This window comes from Euprymna scolopes, chromosome 44 (genome assembly GCF_053919585.1).
Source record: "Euprymna scolopes isolate OS-2025 chromosome 44, ASM5391958v1, whole genome shotgun sequence".
Taxonomy (NCBI): Eukaryota; Metazoa; Mollusca; class Cephalopoda; order Sepiida; family Sepiolidae; genus Euprymna; species Euprymna scolopes.
In genome coordinates this window covers 33,755,933-33,780,755 of record NC_136525.1, presented here as the reverse complement: position 1 = coordinate 33,780,755, position 24,823 = coordinate 33,755,933, and the positions used below count along the sequence as shown (strand labels likewise).

At 32.2% G+C, this 24,823-nt stretch overlaps 1 protein-coding gene and 1 pseudogene across 1 annotated transcript in view; both read left to right on the top strand.

Moving 5' to 3' along the window:
• The window catches only part of LOC145268779 (general transcription factor IIH subunit 4-like), a 65,976-nt gene extending 44,293 nt beyond the window's left edge, over positions 1–21,683 (top strand). Inside the window, exons 10-14 of the mRNA XM_080124391.1 lie at positions 2,296–2,347; positions 5,759–5,837; positions 10,492–10,539; positions 11,293–11,433; positions 21,347–21,683. Of these exons, the coding sequence (XP_079980517.1) occupies positions 2,296–2,347; positions 5,759–5,837; positions 10,492–10,539; positions 11,293–11,433; positions 21,347–21,451 (425 nt within the window). The 3' untranslated portion in view covers positions 21,452–21,683. The remainder of the gene's footprint in view (positions 1–2,295; positions 2,348–5,758; positions 5,838–10,491; positions 10,540–11,292; positions 11,434–21,346) is intronic.
• LOC145268888 (5S ribosomal RNA) lies at positions 2,411–2,527 on the top strand (annotated as a pseudogene).
• Positions 21,684–24,823: the final 3,140 nt, after the last annotated feature.

The window sequence follows — 24,823 nt, the reverse complement described above, 5'->3', positions numbered from 1 at the left end:
CAATGTTGACTATTTTATAAGGAATATATCCTTCAAAAAAGTATATACGAGTATCGTTTCAAAAGTAATACATTCTATTATTTTAACTTAAAAAAAAAATGTTGATGAGCTACGAAAACAGGATTGTTATTATTAAAACAAGTGACCTTTTGTTCTCCAGAATTTATTTTCCTGCAACTATTCTCAAATGCATTTTTGACAGCAATGGGATATTGGTTGTGCATGGGCATTTGGAGTGCACTTTGTAACTCCTATCTCTGTAACGACTTTGAAATCTACAAACCCATCTCCTAACTGTGCTGTCATCAACTGTGTCAGCTTCATAAATGTTCAACAGGTGCCGGTCAATGTTGATCAGTTTAATTTTTTCCGCAAGAATTCAATGACTCATCTCTGCTTCTAACACGCATCCATGACAGGGGTTGCTTTCTTAGGGTCTCACACCATCACTATCTGTATTAGAGAGATGAAACTTTGAGATCATGAATGCATAAGTTCAGTCATCATAACAATGCAATTTGCAATCTTCTCTCATCCATTTGAACATAATAAAAAAAAAAGGAGGCATTACTTTTGGAATGCCCCTAGTATTTTCATAAAAAATCAACATCCTATAAACGTTACTGTTACTGCAACAGGACAAATGGCTGAGACTTTAAATTGAGGTGTTGACAGAAAACACCTGTTGTGACATGGTTAACCTGCTGACAATGCAAAATGCTGCAGAGACAGACATTTTCAAAATTCACTCTCATTGGGATGCCTTAAAGTCATAGAGGAGGATCACCTCGATGACATATCTTTTTAAAGCTCGTTTATGGAGTATTGTTTCCACACTGGGCTGGTGCACAAACCACTAGCCTTTCCCTTTAGGACAAGTTGTAAAAAGAATTTCTAACCAAATAGGTTTCGTATCTTATCGCTGCAGCGTTGCATCTTTGGTTTATGGAATGTGCTCCAATGAACTTACTGCACTTCCTCAACGAAAAAACACCCCAAACCGACCCAACTAGTAGCAGAACCACACCCCTTTTTCTTTAGATGCCAAAAGATTTTCTATTCTAATAGCTTATTTTCTCAGACTGCTTGCTATGGGAAATCCATCCCTGCTTCCTGTTTCCATGATCATACCAAGATGCAAAAATTTAAATGTAATATGAACAAGTAAATCACTCCAGCTGGCAATCTTTATTCATTTCGAATGCACCTTTGTCATATCAAAGAACCTTTTGATTGAACTGCAGATTGTATATGCTGGACCTTTCTGTTTGTTTGGTAATGTTAGGCTGTGTACGGTGTTAATTTTGGTCAAAATCACCTGTTTCTTCTGTCATTGGATTCTGATACAAAACCTATCTAAGAACACTGCCAGGCACATAAAGTACCTTTGTGTGAAATTTCATAAAAATCGGTCCAACCATTTCGGAGTTCATATGGAACTAACTTACACAAAGTTCCTTATATATATATATATATATATAAAATACTTTTGTCGGGTTAGGGAATAGTAACATATGAACGAGCGAAACAGTTTTCCACAACAAATTAACATAATTTGTAATTAACAATATATAATATTATACAAATAATAATGATTTTAATTTCATGCTCTAAAGAAGAGCGGAGCTTATGAATTGCAATATAAAATATAATTATGATTTTTTTCCCGCTTGAAATTCTAATTTAATTGAATCTCTTGAGACGTGCTTGATGTTCTTAATTGCTTCTTAGAAACTATGAAAGCACAATTGAACCATCATACTTGAACTTTTCATTTTAAAATTAAATTCAAGCCATTATCACCACACAAGCAGAAAGGCCAAGCATATAAAATCAACAATAGGTTCTTTGATATGGCTGGGGTTTGTTTGAAATGAATGTTTAGAGCACAATTAAACCATGATACTTGACTTTTGCATTTTAAATTCCAGCCATTATATATAAAAATAATTTTATAAAATCAATAATAGGTTCTCTACAGTGCAATGTATTGTGGACTGTCACTGCGTAGAGGCATGTGAAGCTTCCTTCAGTGCATTGCGATGGGTCCCCTATTGGAGCAGGCAATCGATCGATTTGATTGAAAAATGGGTAATTTCACTTATTTTGATGACAATAAAAATATTTGATTGTGAAATATTGTTGATCATCATTCAATCCTAGGCAATGTCAGGTCTATCTGCTAGTATAATTGATACTTATTTTTAAAAAAATTCTAAAACAAATATGTAAAATCATTTTGTATGTTTTATTTCTTAAACAAAATATCTCAGATATATTTTTTTTTTGTTTCAGATTCTCAACTCCAAATTGCCCTGATTGCCTTATTTTGTGAAATGCTTTATCGGTAAAAAAAATTCTAGTTATTTCTCTTTCCTCTCATCTTTATCATTTGTGATTGTGTAACTATATATACAGCATAATCACGTTGACACACCGGTTCTCATCAGATCACCAAAGTTAAGCAACATTGAGCCTGGTTAGTACCAGATGGGTGACCATTTGAGAATTCTAGGCGATGTATGTGCTCTCCGCTTATCTCGGCATTTGTTTCCAGTCGTCCTGCACATACACTTAACTTGCCACTGGTATTTAACAATATCGACTCATGAGAGGTGTGGTTAGAGATTGTGCAACTTCTGCCACAAAAATTTCATGCGCAGGCACCCCTGCATGAGTATTTATAGTCTATCAAAGATTGAAAAAGTCTGCTGCTGTGTAACTATTATCCTTGGATTAACAGGCTTTTTCTAATGACTCAGCACAAATCAATTTCAAATGTTCTTTTAAAGATATTAAACCTACCTGCGACCTACCTTTTATTGACCTTCACCCAGATATACTCAAATTAAATTGGTTCTCAATATTTGATATCCATAACCAATATTTGAGTCAAGTTTGGTGGCGATTTGTCAAGTGATATGGATGTAAAAATGAACAAATTTGATTGAAAACATAAACTTTTCAACAAAGGTAAAAATAAAAAGTCCTTATTATTAGATAGAAGTATTATTATTTTTATATATTATTATTAGTTTATATAAATATATCTACTGAAGTGTGTGTGTGAGGACAGCACTCAACCTATATACTCAACAAATTGTTGATCGACTCGAAATTTGGTATATAGGATATTCAGACATGTGGAAAACTTTTTAATCGGTTTTCATCCATAAAAATGGGTTTCTAAGGGATCAAAATTAAAAAATTGGTACGTAAAGGGTCTTTGGATTTTTATCTGTTTGTCAACTGTTTCACAAATGTGCATGCTTGAATAGTTCACATGACAGATTCCTTATGTCAAGAATAAGTAGGTTTGAAAACACTTTTTAAAGAACGTATCAAGCTGGTCTAATGGTTATTGTCTTTAGATTTTGGTTTCAATCTCAGCTTGAGTATTTTCTTTTTTTTTACTTACAAGAATTGAATAGTTCAGAAAAATACATAATATTCGCATGCACATGTTTCGGTTTCTGTATGAATTAAAATATAATATTTATGCATATTTTATGACCGGGCAACATCAGGCGACCTGCTAATATTATTATATAAGTATATATATATATATATATATATATATATCTTACTTATTTTCATATATTATTATTAGTATATTTATTATTCTTATTATATAGAAGTATTAATATACAAGTTTATATATTATTACAAGTTTTTATTATTTTTAGATATTATAAGTTTGTTTTTATTTTTTATTATTGCATAGAAATTTTATTATTTTAGTACAGTTAAATGGGTCTATCTACCGTCGAGAACTACTATTTGGAGTGTCATGCCAGTATTCTGGACAAGCCATTACACTTTTTTGTGGACCCATTAATGCACAGGTGTTACCATAACACTTTTTATGGACCCATAATGCACAGGGGTTACCATAACACTTTTTGTGGACCCATAATGCACAGGGGTTACCATAACACTTTTTGTGGACCCATAATACACAGGGGTTACAATAACACTTTTTGTAGACCCATAATGCGTAGGAATTAATATTACACTTTTTGTGGACCCATAATACACAGGGACTGCCATCAAGAAAAAAAAAAATCCAAACTATTTTTTTTCTTCCCAAATAACCATCCTAGTCTGATGACAAAATGAAAGTTACAATTTCTCGTATTATTTGGATTACTCCGAATGCTGTTCACATCTTTCTGCAAAAATGACATTCAAGATGAGAATAGTAGTCCAAATAATTCCAATGATACAAATTGTCAATCCTCCTCTCAAAAATTCTGAAATCTATAAAATCTGTACAGACGTGAATTGATTCTAAAATGGAAACGACTGGGAAAACTCTACCAGGAATAACCAATCACCTCACATTTCTATACCAGGAATAACCAATCACCTCACATTTCTATACAGACGCCCCTGAACATTGAAGCTACTACTACTACTAGTCAGTTTCTGGAGAACACAAACGATTGCAAGACAAGTAGGGCATGAGCTCATCTGACATATAAGGTGCCTTCAATAAGTTTCCAGACTTTTTTATATGCACACTTTTATCGATAGTACACACATGAAACTCTAGCCTTTTTGAAGTAATCTCCTCCGGCTGCAATGCACTTGTTGTACAATATAAATCAACAATACAAGTAAATGCAACTTACCCATTTTTCAATCAAATCGATTGATTGCCTGATCCAATAGGGAACCCATCGCACGGGAGGAAGCTTCACATGCCCTTCTGCAGTGAATTAGTCCACAATACATTGCACTGTAGAGAACCTACTATTGATTTTATAAAATTATTTTTATATATAATGGCTTGAATTAAAGTTTAAAATGCAAAAGTCAAGTATCATGGTTTAATTGTGCTCTAAGCAGAAGCATTCATTTTGAACACACACCTGTCATATTAAAGAACCTACTGTTGATTTTACCTGCCTGACCTTTCTGCTTGTGTGATGATAAGAGCTTGAGTTTAAGTTTAAAATGAAAAGGTGAAGAATTATGGTTCAATTGTGCTTCAAACAGAAATCGTCATTTCGAATGCGCCCCTGTTGTATCAAAGAACCTATTGTTGATAAGTGCATTTACTTGTTACAACATTGATTTGTATTTTTGATTTCAACAACTTCTGGAAGACCCCATGGAAGACCTCTTGTGTGAGTGTGTCAATGACCCTCGTCACAGCCTCTTTCATCTTGTCTCATAATGGTAGCTTCTAAAGTTTCTTTGAACTTAAGGAATAACCAAAAGTCCCAAAGAAGCAAGGTCTGGACTATAGGGAGGGTGAAGAACTGTCTTGATGTCCATCTTGGTCAAATAGTCTGTGACAAGGATGGGGTTGTGGACTGCACCTTGGCAACAAACTTTGCGCAACTCTTCCGCATCTTCAATTCCTCACTGACATCAAACACATCCAGATTGCATTTTTGAAATTCAACAGCTGTGACAATCAGGCTTTAGTAGGGTATATTCCAATTCCTGCTGTAACTGTTCATTTGAACTTGAAATCATAAAAATTGGGCAGTCATCTCATAAGATGTATAGCAATAATATACTGGATTTTCAAGTGTCTACAACAATTTTAAATGCTTGTACAAAAAAGTCCGGAAACTTGTTAAAGGCACCTCACCTCATAAAATCCACAACAACAGATACATCGATCGAAATAATAACAAAATAAATAGTCCAAAGAATACAAGCAATACAAATTATTACTCCTCATTTTAAAACTTGAAAAAAAAACATTTAATTTAAAACTTGTTCTTCATTTTTTTTTCTGAAGGTTTCCGAACATGGTCGTTGGGAACATCACCCGAGATAGTGTACGTTCAGCCTTAAGTTGTGGTATCACCAGTGACCAAGTAAGTAACTAAACTGCACAGTTATTCTATATTTCTCTTTGTCTGTTTGTCTCTTCCACTTTTTCTAGAAAACTGTTTGGCCAATCTAGCTGAAATTTTGTATAGACCTTTATGATATGGTGCAGCAGACTAAGTATTATGGTATCCATTCAATGCACAAATAGAGATTAATCATGATTAGTCATCACAGTACCACATTTACTCTCGCTTTTTTTTTTTTTTTCAGAAACTACTCGTCTGATCTAGGTAAAATTTTGTAAGGACCTTTGTTGTGGTAAGGTGCATCAAACTAAGTATTATGGTATGCATTCAATGCACAGTTAGGGATTAATAGGATTGGTATTTAATGCGAAAATGAGCACAACCATTAATTTGGCATAAAGCACTCATTCTGAGTGAACGGGCCATAACTTTTTCCCATTTTTAATGAACAAAAGGTTAAATAATAATCATAAATACCATAAATTACACCCCCACCCCCACCAAATTGCATATATGCACATATATGATGGCATCAACTGCAGCTGATATCACACAAAATAGTCATGAAGGGTTAAGGAAGGAAGAAAGACCGAGGATAGAAAGCACCAACCAGACTTTCACTGAAAGGTTCAGGAGGCTTATTGCGATTTAGATTCCCGAGAAGACTAACAATGCTAACGATAAATTGATGTTAAACTCGTGTTACTGTAATGCAAAATAACTGCAAGGTTTATCGAAACATTTGAAAATGTTGGAAATCTGAGGATACTTGATTGAGATTGTCGGACTGACTTCTTGGTTGTTATTGTCACAACGTTTCGGCCGTTTTGCCCTCTGGCCTTCGTCAGGTGTTTTGTATCGAACTGGGGAACCGTTTGTTAGGAGTCTCGAACCCAACCCTTTATTATTATTACGGGGGTACCGTGTTCGGACTCCAGCTAGGCTTTGCTGATTCTGTTTTGAATGTTACTTTTTCACTGCCTTCGTTCAGGATTGAACTCAGCACCTTTGGGTAACTGTAAACTTTGATACAACGTCTAGGACCACTCGACCATATGTCACTAGAACAATTCTTAGTTGGTTTTTGTTAATGTTAAACCTATGTTGTTATTCAATGTTTTCTCTCTCTATTAGAGGTGTCCAAATTGCATTCAGCTCTACGCTTGGTTTGCTCAGTAGGTTGTTATGTCCGAGCATGTGAGCTGTTTCTTTAAGTTTTCTCACTTTCCAGTGGGTCTCTCTGTTTATTATTTTTACTTCATCCCATAGGGGGCGATGGTCCCCCCTCTCCATCCAGACATGGTTGGCTATACCCGATTTTTCCGTCTCCCCTTTAGTTACCGCTTTTCGGTGTTCTTCCACCCTTACTTTAAGAGGGCAGCATGTTTCACCCTTGTAAACCTTTCTGCAACTGCATGGGATGGAGTATATGCAGTTTTTGGTCATGTTCTCCTCCATGCGGGGCTTCACTCGTACCAGGTGTCGTCTGAGTGTTGACTCGCTCTTGAATACCATCCTGATGTTGTAGGGGGCACATATTCTCTGAATCTTTTCGGAGATGCCTCGTATGTATGGTAGGCAGACCTTTGAAGGTTTTTGGGTTTCATTCTCCTCTCTTGTACCATTAACACGTCTGGTGGATAGTATGCTATCGGGGTAGTTGTTACGACGGATGGTATGCTTCAACCTGACCATTTCTTGGTGGTATGTAATGGTGTCGCTACTTATTGTCTCTGCTCGATGTTGTAAGCAGCGTGCGATTCCATGTTTGATACTGTATGGGTGATGGGAGTTGAAGTTTAGGTATTGTCCGGTGAAGGTAGGTTTGCGATATACGGATGTCTTAAACCCATGCTCTGTGCATGATATGAGTATATCAAGGAAGGCCAGTTGGTTATCTTTTTCTTTCTCCATTGTGAACTGTATCGATGGTCTTATTGAGTTCACATGGTCTAGGAGAGCCTGGATGTCTTCCTGATGGGGCCAGAGTATGAAGGTGTCATCAACGTATCTTAGCCACATGGTGGGCTTTAAGGGAGCTGAACCTAAGGCCATGTCGTCGAAGTATTCCATGTATATGTTCGCCATCACTGGAGATAATGGCGAGCCCATAGCTAGTCCCTCCTCTTGTCGATATAGGTCAGTACCCATTCTGAAGTAGGTTGTTTCTATGCAGAATGTCAGCATTTCCATTTTGGCAATAGTACACATGTGCGCTCTTCTATGGAGCTAGTTTGTCTTGAATTACTGCTAGTGCCTCACTAGTTGGGACTTTAGTGAACAGGCTAACCACATTTAGGCTTACCATTTGGTTTGTACTGATGGGTGCTCCCTTGATCAGTTCTGTGAAGTGGGCAGAATTCTTTACATGTGTTGCTGACTTGCCTGCTAATGGGTTTATTATATCCACAAGCTACCTGCTCAGTGGGTGGCATGCTGAGCCTCGGCAGCTCACTATGGGTCTGAGTGGAATACCGTCTTTGTGTATCTTGGGGAGACCGTACATATGTGGTAGCTTACTGTAATGCTGGACCAGCTGTCTATATCTCATCGGAGCGATGTGTTCCTTGTTTTTGGTAAGGTTTTGTAACAGCTTTCTTTCTGTTTTCAAAGTTGGGTCCTTCTTTATTTTACCGTAGCTACCATCTGCGATTAGGTCTGCCATTTTTTCAGAGTACTCCGACATGTCCATCACCACAGTAGCATTGCCTTTGTCTGCTGGCAGAATTATTATACTGCTGTCACCCTGTAGGGTTCTTATAGCTAGCCTATCTTCCCGAGAGATGTTTGATTTAGGAGGCTTGGCTTTCTCGAGTACTTGTCTCACTTTCCATCTTATTTCATCACCTTGGGTTGATGGAATTCTCAAGGCTATATCTTCCATGGGTGTTATGATATCTTAGAATGGAACGCGTTTGGTTGTTGTTGCGAAGTTGAGACCTTTATTTAGTACTGCTTCCTCTGAGTGACTTAGTTGGCGGCTGCTGAGGTTGATGACCGCTTTCACAGGTGAGCAGTGTTTTGATGTTAGATTCCTCTGGTCTTTGAGCTTTGTGAGCTTCTTGATTTGACGTCCTTTGACCTTCTCATATTCTTGTCTGTACGATTTATCCAGATCTGATTGGATTCTCACCCTGTCTTCCTCGTGTTAAAGAGAGTGTCGGGTGCCATTTTGAATTTTCCAATACATCGGTAAACACTGTATGCTTTTCGAGCTGAATAAACATGTTACATTGAATAAAAACCCGAAAAATATATCCAGTTAGGTAGAAAAATAACTTATCTTGCCTTTGATAACATTTATTTGTTATATATTTGTTTTTTGACAACTTTTTCGAATCTATGTGTACAGTAATACAAACCCAACTATAAGTCCTTAGTAAAATTCTATTTATAAATACTTTTTAAAATGAAATTATTTAATTAATCGTAAATCTTATTTAGACATAAAAATTAACTGATTACAAAACCTTTTAAAAATATATATATTAATTTCTTTTTCGTTCGGCAAAGAACTGCGCAAAACACTTTTAATTTTCAATTTAAAATTCTAGAAAAAAGATTATATTATTCTGCTTTTAATATAATCAAATTCAGGGTTTTATCTTTCTGGAGAAAAAAAAAATAAAAATAATGGATTTTATTTCAATGAAATTAAAAAAAAAAAAACTTGACTGAATTGAATTAATTACCCTTAAATTAACGAAGGGATTATTTAATAACTTTAGGTTTGGAAGAGATAGGTATGGGGTCGATTTTTTTGAAACTTCAAAAGAAACCGACTACTGTCAAAATTTTGCGAAATAATACAATGTGATCAATTTCATTTTAGAGATATTTCTTTCAAAAGCCTTCTTTTAAAAAAAGAAAAAAAAGTATATTGTTCTATTAAACTTTTTACTGTTTAAATAATTTGACTTTGCTCGTTTTATTTTAAGAAAATATAAGTTGAAAAAGCATTTTCATTCAGTATTAGAAGATTTGTCAGTAAAAAAAAACAATCGCCAAAAAGATAAGCGTTTTTTTTTATTTTTACTCGCAATGTAGAGCCCTGCATACTTCTTTTCAAGTTAACTCTTTTGTAGTTTTGATTACAATAGATCTGAATGAATGAACCTTGTAAGGGAGGGGCACTAGGCATTGCCCTGTTAATAATGAATTTCTTTGGTTTCTTTTTATTTCTCTTTTGCGGCTAGAAATATCAGGAATTTTTTTTCTTTTTTTCAACATCAGACTAAAAGAATCGTAATGAAGGAATCGGAAAATTAAGGTATTTTTTAACGATGCGATTCCGATTCCGATACCTCCCAAAATACACGATTCTTACGATTAACGATTCCGATTAATCGTCCCACCACTAGTTGTGAGTCTTGAGTTGATTTACGTCAATGTGAAACAAGCACAGGGATACAACATTGCAGTGATGTGACAGAGGCTGGTACTTGGTAAACAGTGTGGGACCTATTAGATTAGAGTTTTTTTTTCCCTTTTTTGGAACCCTAAGAGGGAAAGACTAGTGGTCTGTGCATCAGTCCAGATGTGGCACCAATATCCGATGCATGGACAAATGGTGGCTTTATAGAGATATAGGATACTACAGATGTAAGAAGTTTCTAACTCGGTAGAGGAAGTCTACCTTCTTTAATGACATATTTTATCTTTTTACTTTCAGATAATACATTATTTAAAAAGTCATGCTCACGAACAAATCTCTCTCAAGGTAAGTTTTTATTTAGAGATGCTTTTTTGGCCTATTTTTGTACTTGTTATTGTAAAACAATTTTATATGTTATTGTAAAACAATTTTATATGTTATTGTAAAACAGTTTTACATGTTATTGTAAAGCATTTTTACATGTTATTGTAAAGCATTTTTACATGTTATTGTAAAACATTTTTATATGTTATTGTAAAAAAAAAATGGTAAAACTTTACAGCATTTTCTTGTTCAACTAAATTGTCTAAAATATAAATTGTATAAGATTTAAGGAGAGTAAAAATTGGATGTTGAGTTCACATTCGTCAATCTTATTTTGTTCTTTAGTCCTTATATGAGTGACGTTTCTGACAAAGGATGAAGAATTGCTGGTTTCTGGATCAAAATTTATACATCTAATAATTACTGTTAGCTAGTTTTTGACTTTTAAGTAGTATTTATTATTTTTTATCTTCTTACATCAAGGGGTTTCATACCTTGTCTGGAGCAATTTCCATAAAATAAATTTTTTTTATATGAATGTGTACAGTTTGAAGTGATAACAAGCTTGTCATGGCTAGGCATTTCATGGTAGGGTCTCTGTACCAATATTCATCTAAATTTAAATCAGATCACAAATGTAAACAAGTACCAGAAATTTATTTTGACGATGGTTCATTTTTTCTTTGGATTTTATTATTACTAATTTGTTATTGAAAGGAAAACAAATGTTTTTAATATTTGCTTTTTTATTTTTTTTTTCTATGTTGACCACAGATTCCGATCATACCTTCGGCCGTCACAGATCAAATCCACCTGTGGGAATTAGAACGAGATCGATTCAAATTCACCGATGGCGTCCTCTACAATCAGTTTCTTTCACAGAGTGACTTTGAACTTCTCAGAGATTATGCTCGGGTAAGTTTTGATATTTCGTTACAGAATTTTCTGTATGATGTATGTATCTATGAGAAACCAAAAATATCATATTCCAAAAATTACATCAATTGATAAAGTAGTTTTATTTTTAAGTAAGATAATAAAATTTTATGAGTAACAGGAGTGTCTGTTTGAACAGAGTGTGGATGAAAATATCAGCATCAAAGGATGGATGGCAAGCGATTGTATTAGCAGTAGGAGCAGCATTTGAATGTGTGTGCAAATTGGCAAGTGTGCTCAGGCTTGCATCTGAAGAAAAAGAAAAAAAGGACACCACATGGTCGGGAAGAAACTAAGTCAACGCCAAAGGAGATAAACATGTAAAGTGAAGGCGAGAACGGGCTGGCTGTGGCCAACGTGTGGTCGGAAGAAAAAGAAATGCGCGCCAGGTTAGATGGACATGTGGCAGCGAGCGACAAACTTTTTAAGTTATGTTGAGACGGGAGAGAATTGGTAATGAAAGCGTTTGTTAAAAAAGAAAAAATGCTGACCTGAATTTTTATTTATTTCCTTTGTTTGTTCTTGCAACATTACATGTCTTGTCCATTATATTGCAACATTACATGTCTTGTCCATTATATTGCAACATTACATGTCTTGTCCATTATATTGCAACATTACATGTCTTGTCCATTATATTGCAACATGTCTTGTCAAATATATTGCAACATTACATGTCTTGTCCATTATTTTGAAGCATTACATGTCTTGTCCATTATTTTGAAGCATTACATGTCTTGTCCATTATTTTGCAACATTACATGTCTTGTCCATTATATTGCAACATTACATGTCTTGTCCATTATATTGCAACATTACATGTCTTGTCCATTATATTGCAACATTACATGTCTTGTCCATTATATTGCAACATTACATGTCTTGTCCATTATATTGCAACATTACATGTCTTGTCCATTATATTGCAACATTACATGTCTTGTCCATTATATTGCAACATTACATGTCTTGTCCATTATTTTGAAGCATTACATGTCTTGTCCATTATATTGCAACATTACATGTCTTGTCCATTATTTTGAAACATTACATGTCTTGTCCATTATTTTGAAACATTACATGTCTTGTCCATTATTTTGCAACATTACATGTCTTGTCCATTATTTTGAAACATTACATGTCTTGTCCATTATTTTGAAACATTACATGTCTTGTCCATTATATTGCAACATTACATGTCTTGTCCATTATATTGCAACATTACATGTCTTGTCCATTATTTTGAAGCATTACATGTCTTGTCCATTATATTGCAACATTACATGTCTTGTCCATTATTTTGAAACATTACATGTCTTGTCCATTATTTTGAAACATTACATGTCTTGTCCATTATTTTGAAACATTACATGTCTTGTCCATTATATTGCAACATTACATGTCTTGTCCATTATTTTGAAACATTACATGTCTTGTCCATTATTTTGCAACATTACATGTCTTGTCCATTATTTTGCAACATTACATGTCTTGTCCATTATTTTGAAACATTACATGTCTTGTCCATTATTTTGAAACATTACATGTCTTGTCCATTATTTTGAAACATTACATGTCTTGTCCATTATTTTGAAACATTACATGTCTTGTCCATTATATTGCAACATTACATGTCTTGTCCATTATTTTGAAACATTACATGTCTTGTCCATTATTTTGCAACATTACATGTCTTGTCCATTATTTTGCAACATTACATGTCTTGTCCGTTATTTTGAAACATTACATGTCTTGTCCATTATTTTGCAACATTACATGTCTTGTCCATTATATTGCAACATTACATGTCTTGTCCATTATATTGCAACATTACATGTCTTGTCCATTATTTTGCAACATTACATGTCTTGTCCATTATTTTGCAACATTACATGTCTTGTCCATTATTTTGCAACATTACATGTCTTGTCCATTATATTGCAACATTACATGTCTTGTCCATTATTTTGCAACATTACATGTCTTGTCCATTATATTGCAACATTACATGTCTTGTCCATTATTTTGCAACATTACATGTCTTGTCCATTATATTGCAACATTACATGTCTTGTCCATTATTTTGCAACATTACATGTCTTGTCCATTATTTTGCAACATTACATGTCTTGTCCATTATTTTGCAACATTACATGTCTTGTCCATTATTTTGCAACATTACATGTCTTGTCCATTATTTTGCAACATTACATGTCTTGTCCATTATTTTGCAACATTACATGTCTTGTCCATTATATTGCAACATTACATGTCTTGTCCATTATTTTGCAACATTACATGTCTTGTCCATTATTTTGAAGCATTACATGTCTTGTCCATTATATTGCAACATTACATGTCTTGTCCATTATTTTGCAACATTACATGTCTTGTCCATTATATTGCAACATTACATGTCTTGTCCATTATTTTGCAACATTACATGTCTTGTCCATTATATTGCAACATTACATGTCTTGTCCATTATTTTGCAACATTACATGTCTTGTCCATTATTTTGCAACATTACATGTCTTGTCCATTATTTTGCAACATTACATGTCTTGTCCATTATTTTGCAACATTACATGTCTTGTCCATTATATTGCAACATTACATGTCTTGTCCATTATTTTGCAACATTACATGTCTTGTCCATTATTTTGCAACATTACATGTCTTGTCCATTATTTTGCAACATTACATGTCTTGTCCATTATTTTGCAACATTACATGTCTTGTCCATTATTTTGCAACATTACATGTCTTGTCCATTATTTTGAAACATTACATGTCTTGTCCATTATTTTGCAACATTACATGTCTTGTCCATTATTTTGAAACATTACATGTCTTGTCCATTATATTGCAACATTACATGTCTTGTCCATTATATTGCAACATTACATGTCTTGTCCATTATTTTGAAGCATTACATGTCTTGTCCATTATATTGCAACATTACATGTCTTGTCCATTATTTTGAAGCATTACATGTCTTGTCCATTATATTGCAACATTACATGTCTTGTCCATTATTTTGAAACATTACATGTCTTGTCCATTATTTTGAAACATTACATGTCTTGTCCATTATTTTGAAACATTACATGTCTTGTCCATTATATTGCAACATTACATGTCTTGTCCATTATTTTGAAACATTACATGTCTTGTCCATTATTTTGCAACATTACATGTCTTGTCCATTATTTTGCAACATTACATGTCTTGTCCATTATTTTGCAACATTACATGTCTTGTCCATTATTTTGAAACATTACATGTCTTGTCCATTATTTTGAAACATTACATGTCTTGTCCATTATTTTGAAACATTACATGTCTTGTCCATTATTTTGAAACATTACATGTCTTGTCCATTATTTTGAAACATTACATGTCTTGTCCATTATTTTGAAACATTACATGTCTTGTCCATTATTTTGCAACATTACATGTCTTGTCCATTATTTTGCAACATTACATGTCTTGTCCGTTATTTTGAAACATTACATGTCTTGTCCATTATTTTGCAACATTACATGTCTTGTCCATTATATTGCAACATTACATGTCTTGTCCATTATTTTGCAACATTACATGTCTTGTCCATTATTTTGCAACATTACATGTCTTGTCCATTATTTTGCAACATTACATGTCTTGTCCATTATATTGCAACATTACATGTCTTGTCCATTATTTTGCAACATTACATGTCTTGTCCATTATATTGCAACATTACATGTCTTGTCCATTATATTGCAACATTACATGTCTTGTCCATTATTTTGCAACATTACATGTCTTGTCCATTATATTGCAACATTACATGTCTTGTCCATTATTTTGCAACATTACATGTCTTGTCCATTATTTTGCAACATTACATGTCTTGTCCATTATATTGCAACATTACATGTCTTGTCCATTATATTGCAACATTACATGTCTTGTCCATTATATTGCAACATTACATGTCTTGTCCATTATTTTGCAACATTACATGTCTTGTCCATTATTTTGCAACATTACATGTCTTGTCCATTATTTTGCAACATTACATGTCTTGTCCATTATTTTGAAACATTACATGTCTTGTCCATTATATTGCAACATTACATGTCTTGTCCATTATTTTGAAACATTACATGTCTTGTCCATTATTTTGCAACATTACATGTCTTGTCCATTATTTTGCAACATTACATGTCTTGTCCATTATATTGCAACATTACATGTCTTGTCCATTATTTTGCAACATTACATGTCTTGTCCATTATTTTGCAACATTACATGTCTTGTCCATTATATTGCAACATTACATGTCTTGTCCATTATTTTGCAACATTACATGTCTTGTCCATTATATTGCAACATTACATGTCTTGTCCATTATTTTGCAACATTACATGTCTTGTCCATTATTTTGCAACATTACATGTCTTGTCCATTATTTTGCAACATTACATGTCTTGTCCATTATTTTGCAACATTACATGTCTTGTCCATTATTTTGCAACATTACATGTCTTGTCCATTATATTGCAACATTACATGTCTTGTCCATTATTTTGCAACATTACATGTCTTGTCCATTATTTTGAAGCATTACATGTCTTGTCCATTATATTGCAACATTACATGTCTTGTCCATTATTTTGCAACATTACATGTCTTGTCCATTATATTGCAACATTACATGTCTTGTCCATTATTTTGCAACATTACATGTCTTGTCCATTATATTGCAACATTACATGTCTTGTCCATTATTTTGCAACATTACATGTCTTGTCCATTATTTTGCAACATTACATGTCTTGTCCATTATTTTGCAACATTACATGTCTTGTCCATTATTTTGCAACATTACATGTCTTGTCCATTATATTGCAACATTACATGTCTTGTCCATTATTTTGCAACATTACATGTCTTGTCCATTATTTTGCAACATTACATGTCTTGTCCATTATTTTGCAACATTACATGTCTTGTCCATTATTTTGCAACATTACATGTCTTGTCCATTATTTTGCAACATTACATGTCTTGTCCATTATTTTGCAACATTACATGTCTTGTCCATTATTTTGCAACATTACATGTCTTGTCCATTATTTTGCAACATTACATGTCTTGTCCATTATATTGCAACATTACATGTCTTGTCCATTATATTGCAACATTACATGTCTTGTCCATTATTTTGAAGCATTACATGTCTTGTCCATTATATTGCAACATTACATGTCTTGTCCATTATTTTGAAGCATTACATGTCTTGTCCATTATATTGCAACATTACATGTCTTGTCCATTATTTTGAAACATTACATGTCTTGTCCATTATTTTGAAACATTACATGTCTTGTCCATTATATTGCAACATTACATGTCTTGTCCATTATTTTGAAACATTACATGTCTTGTCCATTATTTTGCAACATTACATGTCTTGTCCATTATTTTGCAACATTACATGTCTTGTCCATTATTTTGCAACATTACATGTCTTGTCCATTATTTTGCAACATTACATGTCTTGTCCATTATTTTGAAACATTACATGTCTTGTCCATTATTTTGAAACATTACATGTCTTGTCCATTATTTTGAAACATTACATGTCTTGTCCATTATTTTGAAACATTACATGTCTTGTCCATTATTTTGAAACATTACATGTCTTGTCCATTATATTGCAACATTACATGTCTTGTCCATTATTTTGAAACATTACATGTCTTGTCCATTATTTTGCAACATTACATGTCTTGTCCATTATTTTGCAACATTACATGTCTTGTCCGTTATTTTGAAACATTACATGTCTTGTCCATTATTTTGCAACATTACATGTCTTGTCCATTATATTGCAACATTACATGTCTTGTCCATTATTTTGCAACATTACATGTCTTGTCCATTATTTTGCAACATTACATGTCTTGTCCATTATTTTGCAACATTACATGTCTTGTCCATTATATTGCAACATTACATGTCTTGTCCATTATTTTGCAACATTACATGTCTTGTCCATTATATTGCAACATTACATGTCTTGTCCATTATATTGCAACATTACATGTCTTGTCCATTATTTTGCAACATTACATGTCTTGTCCATTATATTGCAACATTACATGTCTTGTCCATTATTTTGCAACATTACATGTCTTGTCCATTATTTTGCAACATTACATGTCTTGTCCATTATATTGCAACATTACATGTCTTGTCCATTATATTGCAACATTACATGTCTTGTCCATTATTTTGCAACATTACATGTCTTGTCCATTATTTTGCAACATTACATGTCTTGTCCATTATTTTGCAACATTACATGTCTTGTCCATTATTTTGAAACATTACATGTCTTGTCCATTATATTGCAACATTACATGTCTTGTCCATTATTTTGAAACATTACATGTCTTGTCCATTATTTTGCAACATTACATGTCTTGTCCATTATTTTGAAACATTACATGTCTTGTCCATTATATTGCAACATTACATGTCTTGTCCATTATTTTGAAACATTACATGTCTTGTCCATTATTTTGCAACATTACATGTCTTGTCCGTTATTTTGCAACATTACATGTCTTGTCCATTATTTTGAAACATCACATGTCTTGTCCATTATTTTGAAACATCACATGTCTTGTCCATTATATTGCAACATTACATGTCTTGTCCATTATTTTGAAACATCACATGTCTTGTCCATTATATTGCAACATTGCATGTCTTGTCCATTATATTGCAACATTGCATGTCTTGTCCATTATTTTGAAACATTGCATGTCTTGTCCATTATTTTGAAACATTGCATGTCTTGTCCATTATTTTGAAACATTGCATGTCTTGTCCATTATTTTGAAACATTGCATGTCTTGTCCATTATTTTGAAACATTGCATGTCTTGTCCATTATTTTGAAACATTGCATGTCTTGTCCATTATTTTGAAACATTACATGTCTTGTCCATTATTTTGAAACATTACATGTCTTGTCCATTATTTTGAAACATTACATGTCTTGTCCATTATTTTGAAACATTGCATGTCTTGTCCATTATATTGCAACATTACATGTCTTGTCCATTATATTGCAACATTACATGTCTTGTCCATTATTTCGAAAACAACGTTAAACGAAACAAAAAAGCAAAGGGAGATAACTAATTAAAACTTATGAATTCTTATAAAAAAATGTTTTCTTTATAAAAATAAAAAGATCAGTTTGTGCGATTTTGGAAATATATTTTAGTTTCTTCATGAGTATGTACATCATACAGATGTTTCTTTATTTAGATTTTTAATATAAGATGAATTCTGGACAAGAACCTTTTTCTTCATTCGATTTTATGTATTTAGGATCCTGCGAGTCTCCTAGACTCTTTAGTTTTTTTTATTTGTAAATAGAATCAGAAATAAAAGCAAGAAAGAATGTAGAAGATGGTAACATTTAATGCTACTAAGACTAAGCTTCTTTCCTTTAACAATTACAAAAAATCTTCTCAACCACCATTCAAACTTGCAGGAATAACGTTGTAATCACTATGAATTCCCATTAATTGTTTAAAAATGATTTTATACTAATCAATTTACTTGATTTTTGGAATATGATATTTTAGTTTCGTCATGGGTATGCACATCATACAGATTTTTCTTTATTTTTGTTTTTAATCTAGAAGAAATTTTGGACAAGAACCTTTTCTTTTTCTTCATCCAATTTTGGTATTTAAGATCCTGCGAGTGTCTCAGACTCTGCTAGCTTTATTTTTTTTTTAATTTCTAAATAAAGACAGAAATAAAAATGAAAAAGAATGAAGAAAAAATACTTTAAACAAAGTAGTATTTAAAATCACTTCCACAGACAATTGGAATTTTTTCACTTGTCTAGAAATCCCCCCTCACTTATTAAAAAATAAGGAAAAATCATACATATAAATTGATTAATTTTATTTTTATGAAGAATATCATATTTACATTAATTTCAATTTCTCCAATGCCCCTCCCTCCCGTGTTATGAATTGCTTTCTAAAATCTCACAAGCTTGAATTATTTGGAGTTATCTCCTTATTCTTTCAACCTGCTTTGAAGATGATATTGTGAGATTGTCACTCATCCTTTAGGCATAAAAATTTATTTTCTTTATAAATAAAATTACCTGATCAATTTATCTGAGCTATATATTTTTTTTCCATCATAGGTATGTACATCATACAGATTTTTTTTTAATATAGGAAGAATTCTGGACAAGTACTAGAATTTTCGTATTAGTAACAAGCGCATTTTTATTGGCTGCCCATTATTCAATCAAAAAATAAGTGTAGGTTGTAAATGTGTCTTACTAAAGGAAATATTGGGTTGGATATAGTGTGTAATTAATGAAATAAATTGGAATTTGGTGTCGATTAGTTTGTGTTTGATATGTTTCATTTATATATTACATATAAGAGTTTAATAAATGCAAACATGTGCAATTGATCTGGAATTATTTTGAAAAGGAGGCATTATTTCAAAATATTAATGTGATACAATCAACCTCAAATGTTAGAAAGTAAAAAAAATAAGAGGAAAAAATATAAAAAATAGAGGAAATAAGTTTATCAGCAGAACAAAAGTATAGTTGTTCATCAATGCTCACAAAGAGAACTAAAATGAGATTGTTAATCAAAGTGTGGCACTAACAGGAACAAAAGGACTGAATAATGGAATTCAATATTTTTAAAGTTAGTTTATAAACAGTTTTAGGAGTGATAATGAGTTTTGTGACAGTTCATGACAAAGATAGTTGTGGACCGTCTTGGTTTTGCGAGGGTTGACGACAGTTGAGAATAGTTGTGAGTATAACACAGTCGAAAGCAGGTCATGACTTGGAACAGATCGAGATAGCTTTAGCAGACCAAGATTAGCTGACATCAACTGATGAACACAACCTTGACAGACTATGTTGATGTGGTCCTTAGTATGTAGAGGATCAATGGGGTCACGCATACACACCCAGAGTACAACTGATATTTATAGAATGTGTCGCAGTTTGTGTTTTTTGTTTTTTTTTTGTACTTGTGAATCTATGTTCCCCCCTTGGAGATTACGACACAGCCAGAAGAGAAGACAAAGGAGAAGACCACGGAAACAATGTTGGGGTTGGTGTTGCTGAGCAAGGAACCACGTGGTATTACATTAGAACCTGACAGGAATTTGGTATCTATTAGTTTGACTTTGATGTTACGTTTCATCTATGTATTCAAATGTAATTGTTTAATAAATGCAAACATGAGATTGATGTGGAATTACTTTGAAAAGGAGGTATACCTCAAAATATTAAAACCTGACAGAGGTTGGCATTTGATATAATCTGATACATGGTTTGTTTGTTTTAAATATTTGGAAGTAGCATACTTTTTGTCTGATAAGTTGTGGTTATATAATCGCTTCGTGCCTGTGTGTTGTATATTGACTTACTTTGAAAAGGAGGTATTACCTCAAAATATTAATCAATCTTAGATGCCATATAACACACAAAGATGGGAAAAACAATTAAAATACCTTTAAATGAAAATATCTGATACAGACTTACTTTGAAAAATAACTTTGAAATATTGGAAAAACTTGAGCACTGTATAAGACACGATTGATTGAAGATTTTTTTTAAAAATCAGTAAATAGAAAATAAAATTATTACATTATATATTGTCTCTTTGTGTTTATCATCTCATTTCTCATGTAGACATTCTTTCGATTCAGTGATAATCTTGCATTGTCACATCCTTAAAATAAATTCAAAACAAATATATTCAGTATGCGCAACACTTCAAACAAATTACAACAATCACTTAAATTTTTTTTTTTTTTTTTATTAGGATCTTGGAGTTTTGGTTTGGGACAAGCCAGCTAGGCGAGTTATGGTTGTTGCTCGAAGGGGTCATGATGAGGTCAAAAGATTTTGGAAGCGTCAGAAACAATAGTAATCGGCATTATTTCTTTTTTTTCTCTTTCACTTTTTTTCTTTTTTTTCTCTCTCTCAGTGTTCTCTTTCAACAATTCTGAACTTTAAATATTTCATTCGTTCTTGAAAATGACTAACTTGAAAGCTCAACATCAAACAGACATTTTGAACGATTTTGATATGGATTTTTGATCTGGAAACAATAAAATTTTATAAAAAAAACATACATCAAAATTTATTTAAAAAAACAATATTATCAGTGTTTGTTGTTTTTAATACATGTAAAAAAATGATTGATTCCTAATTGTGCACACACACACACACATAATATAAATATATGTATATATATAAATATATATATATATATATTTATTAACAAATAGAATTACAAAGATAATTAATATCTTAAAATTGTAACCTATCAAGAAAAATTGATAATGAAAAATAAAATTGAATAAATTACGATATTGATCCAGGAATTATAATGAATATTATATAATTATTATCATCCAAGAAACGCTGAATATTCAGTGTAGCTTAATCGCCATATATATTTTATAAATTACTAACTAGCTCTACCTACGTATTGAGCACTTTTGAAGTAAATACTTAAAGTTTACGCATAAATATATACTTTCGTATATTAATTTTATGTGAGTAAATGAAGTAGTTATATATATATAGTAGAATCAAAGATGGTGTAACTAAAACAAAACACAATTGCAACTGCTCTTCTGAATTTTTTTTTTTTTTTTTTTCAGAATTTTTTCAATCCTACCCATATTCCTTTATTTTCTGTTAAAATTGATGGGTTCATATTTTTATAATGAGTCAGAGTAGAATAGAGTAAAAAAAAATTGGCATAATAATTACAAAAAGGATTCTGCACTGTAAAACAGGTGCTGTCAAGAATTGAACATTTTAACATACTTAAAGAAATAAATGGTAAGATGGACAACATCTTGTAATTTAGACTTTTTGTCATTTATTTAATTACATCGAGCTTCATAAATTAAAGGATTGCCATAAATAAAGGATGAAATATAACTGAATAAGCATATTTTTTAAATCAATAATGTATAAACTTATTTCATAGTCATGTAAAAATTAGTAAAATTCCAAAACTTACGAAAAAGGATCACATAATAGATCTGCTAAAACTATTTCTTATAAAAAAAAAAATAGCATAGCAAAAAAAATGCCATTTTCTATCTTTATATAATAATTGTAAACTGCTATTTCAATAACACATCAATACATTTCAATAGCACATTAATACATTTCAATAGCAGATTACAATTATTTAGTCAAAATCATAGTTTACAGTTACTTCCCCTGGATTGTAAGAGTTTTGAAAATTAACACATACACTCAAAATTCTATAATTTGATATACTTTTATTTTTATTTGGAATTCTTTTTCTCCTCGATCAATTTTCGTAATCGTTGGAATTTTTATTCCTTTCGTCATGGCACGCATATAATAGCGTTTTCACCTAAAATGTATTCAGTTGAAATCCCATTATGCACACACCAGTTTTATAACATGTTTCGAGCATGTTTGGCTCTCTTCAGATATTATTTTGAAAAAATATTCTAACTTTGAGAAAAATATTGTAGTTTTGCAAAAAAAAAAATCTAGATTCATGTTAAAAGTTTGGTATTTGTGTGAACATGCACCTCTGCAGGGGTCACTTTTCTCTTCCTATCATCATCATCATCATCATCATCGGGTTTGTTGAACATGATGTACACGATTATGCTGCTTTTGCAAAATGAAGATTATTCCTACATCCTTACACACGAAACAATTATTTCTTGTCCATAAAAAGTAAAGCAAAATCTGTACACTGCAGGTGCCTGTGACGAAACGAAAATATCATATTTCAAAAAGCACATAAATTGATCAAGATCATTTTTAAGTGATTAATGAGAATTCATAGGCATTACAGGTTACTTGTAAGTTTGAATTATTGAGTTATCTCTCTGTGTTTTTGTTTTGTTTTTTAGATTGTTTTCTAAATGGCGAACAAGACAGCTACTTTTCAGTTACTCAGAAAGTATTATTTTCTCTTTTAAATATAAAAATACTTGATCAGTTTACATGAGTTTTGGAATATGATATTTTATTTCGTCAATGTTACATGCATCATACAGATTTAAAAAGTTTTTCTTTATTAATATTAGGGGAATTTTGGACAAGAACCGAAAACTTTATAACAAAATTCATATTGAACAAATAAAATGATATGCAGAAACACACAACATACAAAGCACACATACATACGTGTGAAAATATATGTGCATGTAGACAAAACAAAAAACATGTTCACACATACGTATGCAGATACATTGACTTAAACGCACATACACACTACATACATGCAAGTGTGGAACAATGATGAAAAGCCCTTTTCGGAAGAGCTTGAGCTCCTCATGTTTAAAAACCTTATTTGACAAGCATAATCCGCAAATGTAATTATGCCTGCCTTTCTGTAGTCGTAATTTAAATCATGTTCTTATAAACATGGCAACTTCAGAGCATTTCATAAATCAGAGGTTGATTAATACTGGCAAAAGTTTAAATCAATTTATCTATTATCTAATAATAAATTTTTGCCTTTATTTCTTTCTCTCTTTCTATCCCTCTCGCTTTTTTTGCCACAAAGGAAGATTTTTAATTCAGTTGAAAACCTGAATTCTGAGGCAAGCAGTTGGGATCCAATCTTTGTCTGTGATGGATGGGTCATGCAAGCTCAATGTTTAGAGTTTTTGAAATGCTCCTTCAGTGTTGGAGTAAATTTCTATTTTTGTTGAAAAAAGATGCATTGTTTGCTTGATTCATGCAGCATTCAATTTGAGCCAAATCATTGATTTTTAGGAGGGAATTGGTTACGATCAGTCTTGCCTCTTGTGATGCCGGGAGTTTGTGAGGGAGACACGTGTGTTTGTAAGTAATAATAATAAATGTGTGTGTGTGTGTGTATATATATATATATATATATATATATATATATATACATTTTGGTCTTTAAAAAAATACTTTACAAAGGATGCGACAGAGGTAAATTGTTCCCGCTTGTTTTCTTTTCCTCATAAAGGAAATGTTTCTTTTCATTAATGTTTCGTTGTTAAAGTGTTTTTTTATTTAATAAGCCTGAAGAAAGGCTGTTGTTGTGAAATTTTTCAAACGACATATTGTTTGAATTCGTCCAAATGGTCTTGAAACAATTGTTACTAAAAATGAAATACACTTTTTGTTGCTATCAACCCATTTCTTGAAGTCTTGGTTTTTGCTAAAACAGTATATATATATATATATATATATATATTAGGTTAGTGCAAAAACAATATTGTATCATATGTGACTTTTATATATGATTTCTGAATTA